The sequence below is a fragment of the Chelon labrosus genome (assembly GCF_963514085.1).
Source record: "Chelon labrosus genome assembly, chromosome: 14".
Classification (NCBI taxonomy): Eukaryota; Metazoa; Chordata; class Actinopteri; order Mugiliformes; family Mugilidae; genus Chelon; species Chelon labrosus.
The window spans coordinates 7,755,126-7,769,795 of record NC_140347.1 but is presented as its reverse complement, the minus strand read 5'-3'; the positions used below and the strand labels follow the sequence as shown (position 1 = coordinate 7,769,795).

Here is a 14,670-nt window from a genome sequence, read left to right as displayed (position 1 = left end):
CTCGACAATATTAATGGGTCTGCAGTTTGCTGAAATCTACTTGGCAATTGTGTCAGTCAATTTGTCCGAGGTAGACTTTGCTAGGCCCCAATGTTCCGTGAGGGTGGTTTGTCGCAAGCTGGAAAAGGTGTTAGTCGAAGTGCTAGCAGAATCACAGACTAACGTATGCTTTGCATTAATGTGGTATTTTAAGATGGAAGTGCTTCAGTGGAAAGAAAACTCCTCCCTGTAGTGTGTGCAAAATACTTTATATATATATAGCCTCTTATCTCTTTCTGCACTCACCTGATATGCCTGCAGTTCACCTGCAGGGACTGGCTGCAACTGACATCATTGCTCAAAACCAAAGTGAAAGTATTTCCCTGACAGGGAGGAGCTGCAGTTCGTAGTCTGAGCAAGGGCATGTCAGGGACACCAAGAAGCTATCAATCTATTCCGTAAGTAAATGCATCAGGATATCTGAAATAATTACAGTGAGGCTGTCAACTGCTGAACCTCTACCGTCGGTCATATTCAGGTTACAAGTCTCTAAGATATTTATTTATTTATTTATGGTCCAGATTTTTTCTAGACAAAGCAGCTGTAGTGAGAGGATTAACAATGTCCTTCCTGACTTGTTTAATTCTGTTTCTTTATCCTTCCTCAGAGCCATGGCCGATGAACCAGTATTACCAGGTGAGAATAATTGCTGTTTTATATAAACCGACAACGATCAAATGTTTAAAGAGAATAGGCTCCATTAACCACAGTTGATCTGTTAAAGCTGCTTATGTCGATCTTCATATGTCATCAATGACTTATTAGTGAAGTAAGTTGCCTGTAGAGATGAGCCTACAGACAATCATAAAGTGACTCTGCACTTCCTCTCAGCTCCATGGGGTTAAAGGCTGACAGGCAAAGTTAGCAACTAGCTAGCTAGCATTTAGCAGCTAAAGAGCTGGTGGAGATCAAAACAACACACTTATGTTGATTATTTTTCCACTGCACACAATTCAGCAAATGCAAACTTCAACCCAGAAAGAGAGTGTGTTACTTTCTGTTAAAGTGTGTTACTACCAGTGTTGGGCACGTTACTTTTGAAAAGTAATTAGTTGTAGTTATTAGTTACGTCTCACAAAAAGTAACTGAGTTAGTAACTCAGTTACTTTTACTAACTAGTTACCAGGGAAAGTAACCATTGCATTACTTTTTAAAAAAATGTTTAACTATGTCTAAGTATTTTATTTATTTATTTTTTTCTGAGCGGGTTTCACAAGCCAGTGTACTCGGCAAATATGTATTTAGAAAATATCTTTCTGCATGGCGACCGGCACCAGCTCTCCCTGGTATTTTGTCAGCTGTTGATAAGCAGCATTCTCAACAACATTCCTGCCATACATCCCATTCAGTTGAGAGATGCTTCATTAGATCTGAGGTGCTTACAACAGAAGTGGACCGGCACTTTGCTCCGGGACATAGTGTACACTTCACGTGTACGTTCTTGCCTTTTACCTCAATGAGGTTAAAGTAGTGCCAATACTACCACCTTGAAAACGCCAACATTACCCCTGAATGCTCCGGACTCACCATTGCTGCAGGCTATCTCTGATTGTTTGTGAGAGACTGCTATGCGGTTACCACTCCACCAAAGGAAAAAAAAAAAAAAAAAAAAAGCCTTGGCAGCTCTTATGACTGGCTGTCTGAACAAAGTCAGATGACCGCTTCAATGAGTTGCTTCACTTCACACTTCATAACGCAACACATTTAACCCTTATGTACCTACTCTTTCATAGTGTTGGTGGCTGAAAACAGCCACTAACTTTGACTGCTGTAAAAATATATCAGATACATATTTTTTTAAACTCTTTTTGTTTAAATCTGTTAATCAACTTCAGTCCTGATCAAAACTACTAAATATTATAAAAAAAAATATTCAAAATTTTAACCCTTTAAATACCATTTTTAAAAAAATAAAAAAATAATAATTCACTGATAATGGGGGAAAATACACACATAATGACCTATATTCAATATAAAAAATGATCGGAGACAGGAGATTTATTTATTTATTTATTTTTTTTACCTGTTATTGCAGTCTTGTCAAAGATTAGTAACGTCATTGATTTTTATGCATATTTAGTTTTTGTGCAGCATCAGATTTTCATTAAAACTCCCTTTCATACTGTTAGTGGCTGTTTTTGCCCCATTTACTTCCATTATAAACACATTATTTGAATGCACAGACATAACACTATATAACAGTGCATTTTACAAGCCTGGTGATTTCACCAGTTTAGAAGGGCTCAGATTTTACTGTTGACCACCAAATCGCACCATTTACTCATTACATAGGCATGCTGTATAAAAATATTAGTTTCTGTATTTGATATATGGAGTTTATGAGAATATTAGTGTGTGTGTGTGTGTGTGTGTGTGCGTGTGCATGTTTAAAAAAAGTATTTGTCTGATATATTTTTGCAGCAGTCAAAGTTAGTGGCTGTTTTCAGCCACCAATGCTATGAAAGGGTAGTAAATTTGCCCACAGTGTATTAATGACCTACTGAAAATTTTGAGATCATATTTTCAAAATTGATGTAAAATTAAGGTAGTCACATCACTGGTTACTACACACAAGCAGAAGTCACAGAAACAGAACAAACTGAAATAATCACAAGTGATTGTCCTGCTGAAACCAGTTTGCCATGCTGAATCTTGACAAGTTGTGTTACGTTACTATTGAGGCGCATAGCTGTTACACCAGAAAAAGAAATAGGTCACATTTACAGCTGATGAAGATGATGGTGGATTAGGTAACTTTAGTGACATTATGGTGAATATAAATTAAGTTATTGAGTGATATTCACAATAATAATGCAGGACAATGAGGAAAAAGCTATATTTTCTAAACACCATGCTTCAGTATGAGCAGCAAGAGTTTCTTGGCGTCCGTGGTCATTTTTGTCACGCTACAATGAATATTAGTGAAATAACTGACTATTTCTGTAGACTGTCCCTGGGCACTAGTCTCAAAGAGATCAGACCAATGTTGTTTGTTGGCTGGTTTTGATTAAAACTTGGTTCATTGTACACTTAACTACAAGTGGAAACAATCTGTTTTTCTTTTTCTGGCATGGCAACATTGAGTATATTACAGCTCAATAATGACTCAAATGTTTTTTTTCATTCGTCTTTAGTGTTGAGGAAGTTTCATGTCTACTGCACGGGAAGAACAAATGGAGCTCATCTGTCCATTGTTCAGAAGCTTAAAGATGTTGGACAGACTGATGTAAAGTCTTTTGAAGCTTGCGACTACCTTCTGGTTTTCTGTCCCATCACTTCACGAGTTGGAACGGACATCAGTGAGGCCATGGACCAAGTCAATCAGCGTTTTGGTAAGAAGTACCTTTAGTCAGCGTCTGGCTTTCTACTGCCCCCTTTATTATAGGGAAGTAATATTTATTTACAATATAGCTGTACTAGTCTTACATTAACTGTCCACTTCAGTATGAGGTTGTGCACAAAGCAGTGGCTCTCATGTAATGATAAATTTAAAATGAGGAGTCATGACAATTCAGGAAAAAGCATAAAACTGGAGGTGATCAGAAGCCCTGCAGGATGAGCTAAAGATGGGGTAACCTAACTCATCTGCTCTTACAGGAAATAAACCAATCATGCTGGTGGTGATGCATCACACCTTCAATCCAGAACATGTTGTAGCTAACAGCAGCCGACAAGTGGCGAACCCAAATGTCCTCCTCACTGTGGACACTCTGTTTCGTGAAGACAAATTCCTCAACTGTAACCGCAATGACACTGCATTGGATAAAATCAAGGCATCTCTTCCTGTTTCAAAGGTAATGACTAGATTTACTGATCTAATGTCTGATTTACAAACAATCACTCACTGTTTTTACATGGACACTAGTGTTTCACTAATAATCAGAAATAAAATACCTCATATAACATCCTCAGTCATGACAGACTGATCAGATCAGAAGGTGTTTTTATTTAGACTGAGAGAGGTGGTGTAAACCTTTGATAAACTGTCCAATAGGAAAATATTAGCTCCTAATAACCATGGAAACTCTTGATCTGATTGTTTCTCTCTGGTCTGAATTCAGTATTACACAGGATAAGATGTTATAATCCCTTGTGCCAAAATCCCAGGCAAAACACATTTAGAGGCCCTGTTCAACTAAGAGACCCTACCAAACCTACGGTCATGTGATATGACAATTAAGCTATGCTCCACATAAACTAAGTAAAAGCTGCTGGCTTGTAAGCCCATTGAGCAGCACAGTTCAGACATTGTAAAACATAAACTAACTAAACGCTGCTGGCTTGTATGGCCCGCTCAGCAGCTAACCATAGCTACCACGTAACAAGAAGACAACAGCAGTATGCAGCATACCATTGGGGTTTTCAAGTGGGCACCTCCTTTCACCGATGTTTCGTTAAGTTAGGCCCACGACACCTCGAGAAGGCTTAACAGTGAATTCCAGCGTCCTGGAGTCACCCCCCTCCACACCGCCACTGCATAACCCTGTTTCCCTCACCATTCGATGTCTATCAACAACTAATATAGCAACTAATAACCACGAGCCAAACAAACAAAACTACCGTGATTCGCCCCGTTGATGCAGGCCAACACACGTAGCAAACAAACAAATCACGTAACAAACAAACAAATCTACCGTGAATCGCCCCGTTGATGCGGGCTGAAACTCATACCAAACAAACAAATACAGACAAATCTACCATGATTCACTCCGTTGATGCAGGCCGAAACACATAGCAAACAAACAAATCATGTACTAAACAAACACATCGACCGTGGCCTACATGCGGCCTTCCTTACCTTTAGCTAGCTCCCCAGCTAGCATGCTTCCTACGGACCCATAACCAATCGCTCGCTCTCTCCGCTGCTCGGGACATATTGCTAACCGCAGTCCTCTGGCTTCTCCCTCGTATGCCCAGCTCACTCAGAAGAGCAATCGCCGACTTTGCCACAAACCCACGGCAGCCCACTTCTACCGGGCGGACATAAGCCTTGTAGCCATTCTGCTCTGCATCTGCTGCTAGCTCTGCATACTTAGCTCTCTTGCGCTCGTTAGCCTCCTCAATTCTATCTTCCCACGGGACAGTCAGCTCTATGAAATAGACTACTTTCTGTGGCTCAGACCACAACAGCAGATCTGGCCGTAGTCGGGTGCTAACTATCTCAGCTGGGATAACCAGCTGTCCATTTAAATCTGCCCTCATCTCCCAGGCTCCTCCTACTCTTAGCTGTCCCGTGTTATGCCTGATGCCTGCTGGTCTAGCCTTTTCTCCCTCCCGCACAAACTTAATACATCTATTCTCTCTGTTAACGGCCATGGAATTTACATTCACCCGTTTTTCCTCAATTGCAGCTGCTAAACATTTCAGTACCTGATTGTGACGCCAGGTATAACGTCCTTGGGAAAGACTAACCTTACAACCTGTCAGAATATGGCTAAGCGTGCAGACACAAGTGCACAGTGGACAGGCATTATCCTCACCTACCCACTGGTTTAGGTTCTGGGGAGTTGGCAGCACATCATAAGTAGCCCCTAACATAAATCTAATCCTGCTAGCCTCCATGCTCCAAAGCTCTCTCCACTTCACCTTCCTTTTCTCCACACTCTTCCAGTTCACCCACTGACCCTGCTTAGCCTGCGACACTGCCTTCGAGCATCTAACTGCTTCCTCTTGCTTCCGTACTTCTTCCACTACCATCTTTCTCCTTTCTATTGCTGATGCCTTGCTCCACAGAGGTTTCCCTGCACACAGCCCTAGGCCTCCACGCCCTTGCTGTACATTGCCTATAATATCTCTATGCTTAAGAGCTGCCTGTGCTTGCTGTACTGCCTCTTTTGCCTTCCACTTCCTCCCTGACTTAACAGTGGGCGCTACACTCCTAACCACTGGATCCTTTGACTGAGTAAGAGTCATTTCCAGTCTAACTTTAGCACACTTAAACTCCTCTGTTAGGCTGGTAACTGGGAGCTCCAGAATGCCTTTCCCATACAACGCTGTGTCACTTAAACAGCGTGGGACACCAAGCCACTTTCTGATAAATGAATGAATCATTCTTTCTAACTTTTCTACCTTTGAAAGGGCAACCTCATACACCGTCAGCGGCCACATTAGCCGAGGCAGTAAACCAAATTGCCAACACCACAATTTTAACTTCCCTGGTAGCCCTGACCGGTCTATGCTTGAAATGCCTTGAATCATTTCCTGCCTCAACCCTTCAAACTGCGCCTTATCACTAAGACTTGCATCATACCATCTTCCTAAGCTCTTCACTGGCTTCTCCAGCACCGTAGGAACTACCTCATCATTTATAACAAACTTCTTATCTACTACCTTTCCTTTAACAATTGAAATACTCCTAGATTTAATAGGCTTCACTTTCATCCTAGCCCACTGCAGGTTGCTATTTAGCTTATCCAGCAACCTTCTGGTACAAGGAGCGGTTGACGTTGCTGTCGTCATGTCGTCCATGTAGGCCCTGATTGGGGGGAGGCGAAGCCCTCCCTGCAGCCTTTCTCCACCTACCTAATAATTCTATCATGAAAAGTTTTACTAGGGGGGACCAAAACATAGAGGATTTTGGTTAAAAAAAAAACATTAACCTATCTGATCACATCGTTTTATTTAATGTCCTTTAAAACTAAATCTTTAATCTCATCAGATTGAACAAATTTCTGTTCATGTAAAAACAGGAGTGGACTTACATTATATTACTAACGTCCTCTTCTGAAAGATGCACATGTTGCAGTTTCACTGTTATAAATGATTATAACTCATCTTCTCTGTGTTTCTTTTCTTTCTTTTAGCGTCAAACTCGCACCAACTGTAAGTGTGACGATAATCATGAATTTAAGATTACAGATTTTTTTCAAACTGATCTTCATTTATCACTCACAGTTATTAGTTATTGGTTTGTCCTCATCTACTGCCTTGCTCCACAGCCACTTTTCAAAAGGACAAAAAAAAAGAAAACATAAAGAAAAGCAAGAATCACTATTTAGTCGTCTCCTCTTTCTCACCCAATTGTCTCTTCTCCACAACCACTTATGAAAAGGCCAAAGAAAAAAAAAGACAAATAAAAGAATCACTACTTACACTATGTGAGGACTGACGACCAAAACTATGAAAATAAAACTGTGAATGTTCTCTCAGTTCAGCAACATTAATGAATAATGATGTTGGTGTTGATGTTGTCATGTTGTTTTTGTATTGTTTAAGTGGTAAATTATCTTAAATCACTAATTTCTCTTTTCTTCTCTATTTTAGGGGCGACACCAAATAAGAAGCCTGTCGTTATTGGAGTGTTGTGTGCACTTTTTATAATGATAATAATCGTCATCGTGTTGGCTTCAGTATTACTCAGAAAGTCTCACAGCTATCCTGGTAACATACCTGAAGAAATCGGATGGAAGCAGGATACATCATCATCCCAGTGCATTCACTATAACATGCAAATGCGAGTATTTATTATATCTACTGTTAATACAGTACTCATAGCCTGTTCCTTGTTAGCGGGTTAATTTTGCACTTCTATGTACGCTTCTGGTTAGATGCCTAACTGCATTTCGTCGTGTATGTACCCGTACTATAAGCAATGACAGTAAAGTTGAATCTAATCTAATAGATGATTTGAAGGAACAAAATAAATTTGCTGTATCATGCATATGTAATCGTCTGCAAAAATGTTGGTAGCAGTGTATTATAGTGGTGAAGGTCGCTTATGCTTTAGAAATCTCTCTTTTGATCAGTCTGCAGAACAATAGAGGAGGATCAATATTTAAATGTGGCAGATCGCAGATATAAACTTTAGGCCAGTGGCTGGATGTTAGTTCACAAAGACAAAACTGCTGCAAGTTGAAAAACAAACACATATGTTTGTTCAGTATGCCCTGAGAGAAGACATTCACTTAAAGTCTGAATTAAATCAGTGGATAAATTAAAATATGTGTTTTTATGTTTTCTTGAAGATTGGTGAACAATTTCTTTGAAGGATTAATAAAATATTCTGATTCTGATAACCAATATATAATACTATCATTCCGACGACTGCTACCTGTAGATTTGGTCCTTCATGCTGCTTGTGTTTACAGGACCTAAATGTGGACCTTTCACTTAATGAGAAGCCAGGGTTACAACCAAGGTCATGTGACATGTACATGTTTAAATGTGTGTATTTTGAGATTAGTACATTAGTTTGTAGTTGAGCATTACGAAGCTTAAACAGCTCTGTAGGATACTTTTCATTGCTTTGTGCCAATTATAATATTGATCTTATTTGTAATGAATAAACAGAAATGAATCAGTGTAACTGTGTTTGATCTCTCCTGCTTTTATCAAAAATAAAGAATAAAGCATCAGTCTGGCCCACTGCTCTTGATTTGAATGTAGAAAAGCTGAAGTTCAGAGACACCTCCTCAGTTTATTGAAGATCGGCTATGTCACGATTTTGCTGCAGAATATAATGCTGCATTATTAACTACAACCTCAAAGCTGAAACACAACTAAATCATCATTATATCATCAAAGGAAACTTTATGAAAGAACAGCTATAGAGCTCTGGAATCACTTAAGAATGAAGACATGTCTGATATAATTGCTAAGTGAAGTTTTAGCATATAAGTATCTCCAAAAATATTCAGCAACCTTTAAGACTAGAACACATTTAGAGTCATGTTCTTCACGGTGCAGCAAAGGGATGACCCAGATGTAAGACACAGGAGGAATGAGACTGAGGGAGGAAGACTGTCCAACAACTGAAAACCAGAAAATACTAAGAACAGAGACATGAGGAAAACGGGCGAGGCAGAAAGAGCCTGCAGGGGGAATAAAAACTAAACATGTCTGATTAACAAACGTGACAAAAATACAATGTTTACTCCCACTACACAGTCTCTGATCTCTTTCTGCACTCAGCTAATATATCTGCACCTCCCCTGCAGGGGCTGGCTGCAACTGACGTCATTGCTCAAAAATAAAAGTGAAAGTATTTCACTGACAGGGAGGAGCTGCAGTTGTTAGTCTGAGCAAGAAGGACATGCCAGAGACGAAGAAGTTATCAATCTATTCCGTAAGTAAATGCCTCAGAACATTTGAAATAATCCGGTCCAGACATTTTTTTGACAAAGCAGCTGCAGCAAGAGGGTTAGCAATGCTCTAACTCCTACTTGATGTGTTTAATTCTGTTTCTTTATCCTTCCTCAGAGCCATGGTCTATAAACAAGTATCAGGTGAGAATACTAACATATGTTGTTTTTTTCCAAGATGGAAATGATCAAATGTTTAAAGAGAATAGGCTCCATTGATCATAGTAGATCTGTTAACGCTGCTTATGTCGATCTTCATATGTCATCAATGACTTATTAGTGAAGTGAGTCGCCTGTAGAGATGAGCCTACAGATAATCATGAAGTGACTCTGCACGTCCTCTCAGCTCCATGGGGCTAACGGCTGTCAGGCAAAGTTAGCAACTAGCTAGCTAGCATTTAGCAGCTAAAGAGCTGGTGGGTATCAAAACAACACACTTATGTTGATTATTTTGCCACTACACACAATTCAGGAAATGCAAACTTCAACCCAAAAGAGAGTGTTACTTTCTGTTAAAGTGTGTTACTACACATGAGCAGAAGTCACAGAAACAGAACAAACTGAAATAATCACAAGTGACTGTCCTGCTGAAACTAGTTTGCCAAGCTGAATCTTGACAAGTTGTGTTACGTTACTATGGAGACGCATTGCTGCTACACTAGAAAAAGAAATAGGTCACATTTACAGCTGATGAAGGCAATGGTGGATTAGGTGACTTTAGTGACATTATGGTGAATATGAATGAAGTTATTGAGTGACATTCACAATAATAATGCAGGACAATGAGGAAAAAGCTATATTTTCTAAACACCATGCTGCAGTATGAGCAGCAAGAGCTTCTTGTTGTCTGTGGTCATTTTTGTCTACAATGAATATTAGTAAAATAACTGAATATTTCTCTAGACCAGGAGTCGCCAACACGGTGCCTGGCTGGTGCTCAACATCACGCGCAAGACAAACCGCCATCTTTGTTTTTACCTATGTATGGAAGCAGCCGCGGAAGTATGTTGAGGAGCTAGATGAGGGTTATAACAACAGAAAAACATGGAAGAAAAGCGAAAGAAAACATACCATTTTGTGGTACGTCCCAGTGAGTGGGAAGAAGTGTTATTTTTTACCACAGTAAAAGAAACATGCGTATATCTCATTTATGGGGTATGTTACTGTGGCAACGGCAAAGCGGCACAATGAGGAGAGACACTTCAGTTCAGTACGTGTTACAATATCTTACATGCTAACTGCTAACTCCCCGCCTGGCAGCGCACTACGGGCGGAAAAAGGCCATGAGTTAAAGGCAGTGTTTTTACATGAGGCCGGCGAAAAAGTCAAAAGACGTAAGGGAAGCACCATTTAGCAAAACGGATGTTTTTAGTTAAACACCATGGTGACGTTAAACTAAAATATTGAACTAAAATGTGAAAAATTATTTGTTCTAAAAGTCTAACAGATGTATGTTTTTTGTTAAAATGCTACATATTTGTACAAATGTGATATGATTCATTTAAATATGTGAAAGAATGTGTCTTTAATATTACATTACTGGTAGTTTGTACAGACATGGGTACAGACAAGTGCTGCAAATGTGCTCATTCATACAGAACAGTCAAGAAAGATAGATGAGTCAGAGAGACGTGATAGCTCAAATGTTGAAATTGAATTATAGGAACAAAAATAATGAAAAATGTTGCATGTTTAAATAATTAGGTTTCTACCATGTAAATCATTACTATTATTTATTGTGAGGATTCATTAACAACAATATGATACAACAGCAACCACTAACTTGAGCAGACAGCCTTATTATTATTATTATCTTTTTTCTGGCATGGCAGCATTGAGTATATTACAGCTCAATAATGACTCAAATATTCTTTTTCATTCATCTTTAGTGTTGAAGAAGTTCTTTGTCTACTACACGGGGAAAACAAATGGAGCTCATCTGTCCACTGTTCAGAAGCTTCAATGTCTTGGACAGATTGAGACAATGTCTTTTGAAGATTGCGACTACCTTCTGGTTTTCTGTCCCATCACTTCACGAGTTGGAACGGACATCAGTGAGGCCATGGACCAAGTCAATCAACGTTTTGGTAAGAAGTACCTTTAGTCAGTGTCTGGATATCTACTGTCCCCTTCATTACAGGGAAGTAATATTTATTTACAATATAGCTGTACTGGTCTTACATCAACTGTCCACTTCAGTACGAGGTTGTGCACAAAGCAGTGGTTCTTATATTATGATAAATATAAAATGAGGAGTCATGACAATTCAGGAAAAAGCATAAAACTGGAGGTGATCAGAAGCCCTGCAGGATGAGCTACAGATGGGGTACCCTAACTCATCTGCTCTCTGAGGTTTCAACTTGTTTCTGTGCTTACAGGAAATAAACCAATCATCCTGGTGGTGATGCATCACACCTTCAATCCAGAACATGTTGTAGCTAAAAGCGGTCGCCACGTGGAGAGCCCAAATGTCTTCCTCACTGTGGACACTCTGTTTTATGAGGACAGACTCCTCAACTGTAACTGCAATGACATTGCATTGGATCAAATCAGGACATATCTTCCCGTTTCAAAGGTAATGACAGGATTTACTGATCTAATGTCAGATTTACACACAATCTCTCACTGTTTTGACATGGACACTAGTAATTAAAATACCTCGTATAACATCCTCAATCAGGACAGACTAATCAGATCAGAAGGTGTTTTTATTTAGACTGAGGCCACGTCCACACGTACGAAAACGATCTTTTCCCTCTCCGTTTTCGAGGGCATCGTTTCAAGAAATATCCGCGTCCACACAGATCCGTTTCAGCACGACCGAAAACGCTACTTCATATTCCAGGCCTATAGGTGGCGCTGTTTCAGTTTCAGAAATTCACCAAAAACGGAGAGGAAGAGGCGGAGCATGCGCACAAATCTTGAGCGCTGTTTACAAATCGCCTTTTTTGGTCAGCATGGTGGCACAGGAGCATGATATTTTGCCCTAGTAACCCTAATAGGCTCAATATCTTCTCCAGCAGGAAAACTAGCATGTAGTCCGCCATTGTTGTTGATGTTGTTATGAGACGTCTCGCGGGAGTTGGAAGGCTGCTCGGGAGTGTGGCGATGACGTCATCGTTTTCTCCGTTTTTGTCTGTCCATACAGAAATGCAAGAGCCGCGTTTGCGAATTTCTCCACCCTGGGACCCGTTTTCAGAAAAGTGCGTTTTAGGGCTATGCGTTTACAGGATACGTGTGGACGATTGGCCAAAACGATGCAAAACTTCTGCGTTTCTGCGTTTTTGCGTTTCCGTGTGGACGGCCCCTGAGAAAGGTGGTGTAAACCTTTGATAATCTGTTCAGTGGGAAAATATTAGCTCCTAATAACCATGGAAACACTTGACCTATTCGTTCTGAGCATGTTTGCTCATGAACATTATAACACATTTTTAAAGAGGACAGAAACATGGAGGTAACTAAACAACAAACCATTCAAACAAGATCATTTTATTAAGTGTCCATTTAAACGGTCAAGTTAGAATCTTTAATCAGAATGACTCATCATGTCTGTCCGTGTAAACGTAGGAGTAGACTTGTGTTACTGTCACTGAGCTCCTCTTCTGAAAGATGCACCTGTTGCAGTTTTGCTGTTATAAATGATTATAACTCATCTTTTGTGTGTTTGTTTTCTTTCTTTTAGCCTTACTGGTTTCTACCCATCTTCAGCTGTAAGTGTGATGATAATCATAAACTTCAGATTACAGATTTGTTTCCAGTTGATCTTCATTCATCACTCACAGTTATTAGATATTGGTTTGTGTAATCTTCCTGTCTGCACTTGCTGCGAAATAAATTATAGATTATTCTTGGGGTGACCTCATAGCTCACCCCTGAACTGAGGCAACAGTCCTCACTACACTGGTGCAGGTTCAATTCCAGAGCTACCTCCTCATCTACTGCCTTGCTCCACAGCCAATTTTCAAAAGGACAAAAAAAAAAAGAAAAGCAAGAATCACTATTTAATCTATGGCAGGACTGACGACCAAATCTATGAATATAAAACTGTGAAATTTGTTGATGAATAATGATGCTGGTGTTGTTATCATATTGTTCTCGTATTGTTTAAATGGTGAATTACATCAAATTAATTCTCTATTATTTTCTATTTTAGGGCGGAAACGAAGGGTAATGTGGATTGTTCTAGGAGGGATTTTCACCGGGGTTCTCACCATCTGGGTTGTTAATAAAATGAAAAAAAAAAATCCTCTAACATTGACTTGTGTTACTGTCACTGAGCTCCTCTTCTGAAAGATGCATCTGTTGCAGTTTTACTGTTATAAATTATTATAACTTATCTTTTGTGTGTTTGTTTTCTTTCTTATAGCCTTTCTGGTTTCCAACCATCTTCAATTGTAAGTGTGATGATAATCATAAACTTCAGATTACAGATTTGTTTCCAGTTGATCTTCATTCATCACTCACAGTTATTAGATATTGGTTTGTGTAATCTTCCTGTCTGCACGTGCTGCAAAATGAATTATAAATTATTCTTGGGGTGACCTCATAGCTCACCCATGAACTGAGGCAACAGTCCTCACTGCACTGGTGCAGGTTCAATTCCAGAGCTACCTCCTCATCTACTGCCTTGCTCCACAGCCACTTTTCAAAAAGACACAAAGAAAAAAACCAAAGAATCACTATTTAATCTATGGCAGGACTGGACTGACGAGCAAAATTACGAATATAAAACTGTGAATTTAGCTGATGAATAATGATGCTGGTGTTGTTATCATATTGTTCTCATATTGTTTAAACGGTAAATTACTTTGAATGATTGGTTTCTCTATTATTTTCTATTTTAGGGCCGACACGATACTGGATTTATATCGCTCTTGTGGCTGCCACCTTCTGGTTTGTTTATGAAATGAAAAAAAAACCTTCTTTAACAGAGTAACTGCTGCCTTATATTATCCTGTACATTTTATCTGTCATCACTTCTTTAAGAGAGCAAAGACCCGAACAAATGTGGACCTCTCATTTAATGAGAAGCCAGGGTTATAACCAAGGTCATGTGACAAGGTTTGTGACATGTACATGATTAAATGTGTGTATTTTAAATTAGTACATTGGTGTGTAGTTGAGCATTATGAAGCTTAAAAAGCTCTGTAGGATACTTTTTGTTGCTTTGTGCTAATTATAATACTGATCTTATTTGTAATGAATAAACAGAAATGAATCAGTGTAACTGTGTTTGATCTCTCCTGCTAGTCTCAAAAATAAAGAAAAAGAATAAAGCATCAGTCTGGCTCACTGCTCTTTATTCAAATGTAGAAAAGCTGAAGTTCAGGGACACCTCCTCAGTCTACTGAAGATCGGCTATGTCATGATTTTGCTGCAGAATATAATGCTGCATAATTAACTATAACCTCAGTGTTGAAACACAACTAAATCATCATCACATCATCAAAGGAAACTTTATAAAAGAACAGCAATAGAGATCTGGACTTACTTAAGAAAGAAGACATGTCTGATGTAATTGCCATGTGAAGATCTAGCATCAAAGTAGCTC

At 39.3% G+C, this 14,670-nt stretch overlaps 2 protein-coding genes across 3 annotated transcripts; both read left to right on the top strand.

The window, feature by feature from the left end:
• Positions 1–268: 268 nt before the first annotated feature.
• On the top strand, positions 269–8,383 carry LOC311499068 (uncharacterized protein). Of its 2 annotated transcripts, XM_084559904.1 has the most exons (6): positions 269–437; positions 647–675; positions 3,174–3,371; positions 3,637–3,833; positions 6,843–6,861; positions 7,303–8,383. In XM_084559904.1, exons 1-6 carry the CDS (start codon positions 403–405, stop codon positions 7,554–7,556), a joined length of 732 nt encoding a protein of 243 aa, XP_084416030.1. In that variant the 5' UTR covers positions 269–402; the 3' UTR covers positions 7,557–8,383. The 2 variants fall into 2 exon arrangements, with proteins under 2 accessions (XP_084416030.1, XP_084416029.1); XM_084559903.1 differs by lacking the exon at positions 269–437 and having other exon boundaries at positions 485–675.
• A 589-nt stretch (positions 8,384–8,972) lies between these two features.
• On the top strand, positions 8,973–14,389 carry LOC311499070 (uncharacterized protein). Its single transcript, XM_084559908.1, has 8 exons — positions 8,973–9,103; positions 9,238–9,263; positions 11,009–11,206; positions 11,498–11,694; positions 12,802–12,829; positions 13,273–13,337; positions 13,486–13,513; positions 13,964–14,389. The coding sequence occupies exons 2-8, from the start codon at positions 9,242–9,244 to the stop codon at positions 14,053–14,055; spliced, it is 630 nt and encodes a 209-aa protein (XP_084416034.1). The 5' UTR covers positions 8,973–9,103; positions 9,238–9,241; the 3' UTR covers positions 14,056–14,389.
• The last annotated feature ends 281 nt before the right edge of the window (positions 14,390–14,670 follow it).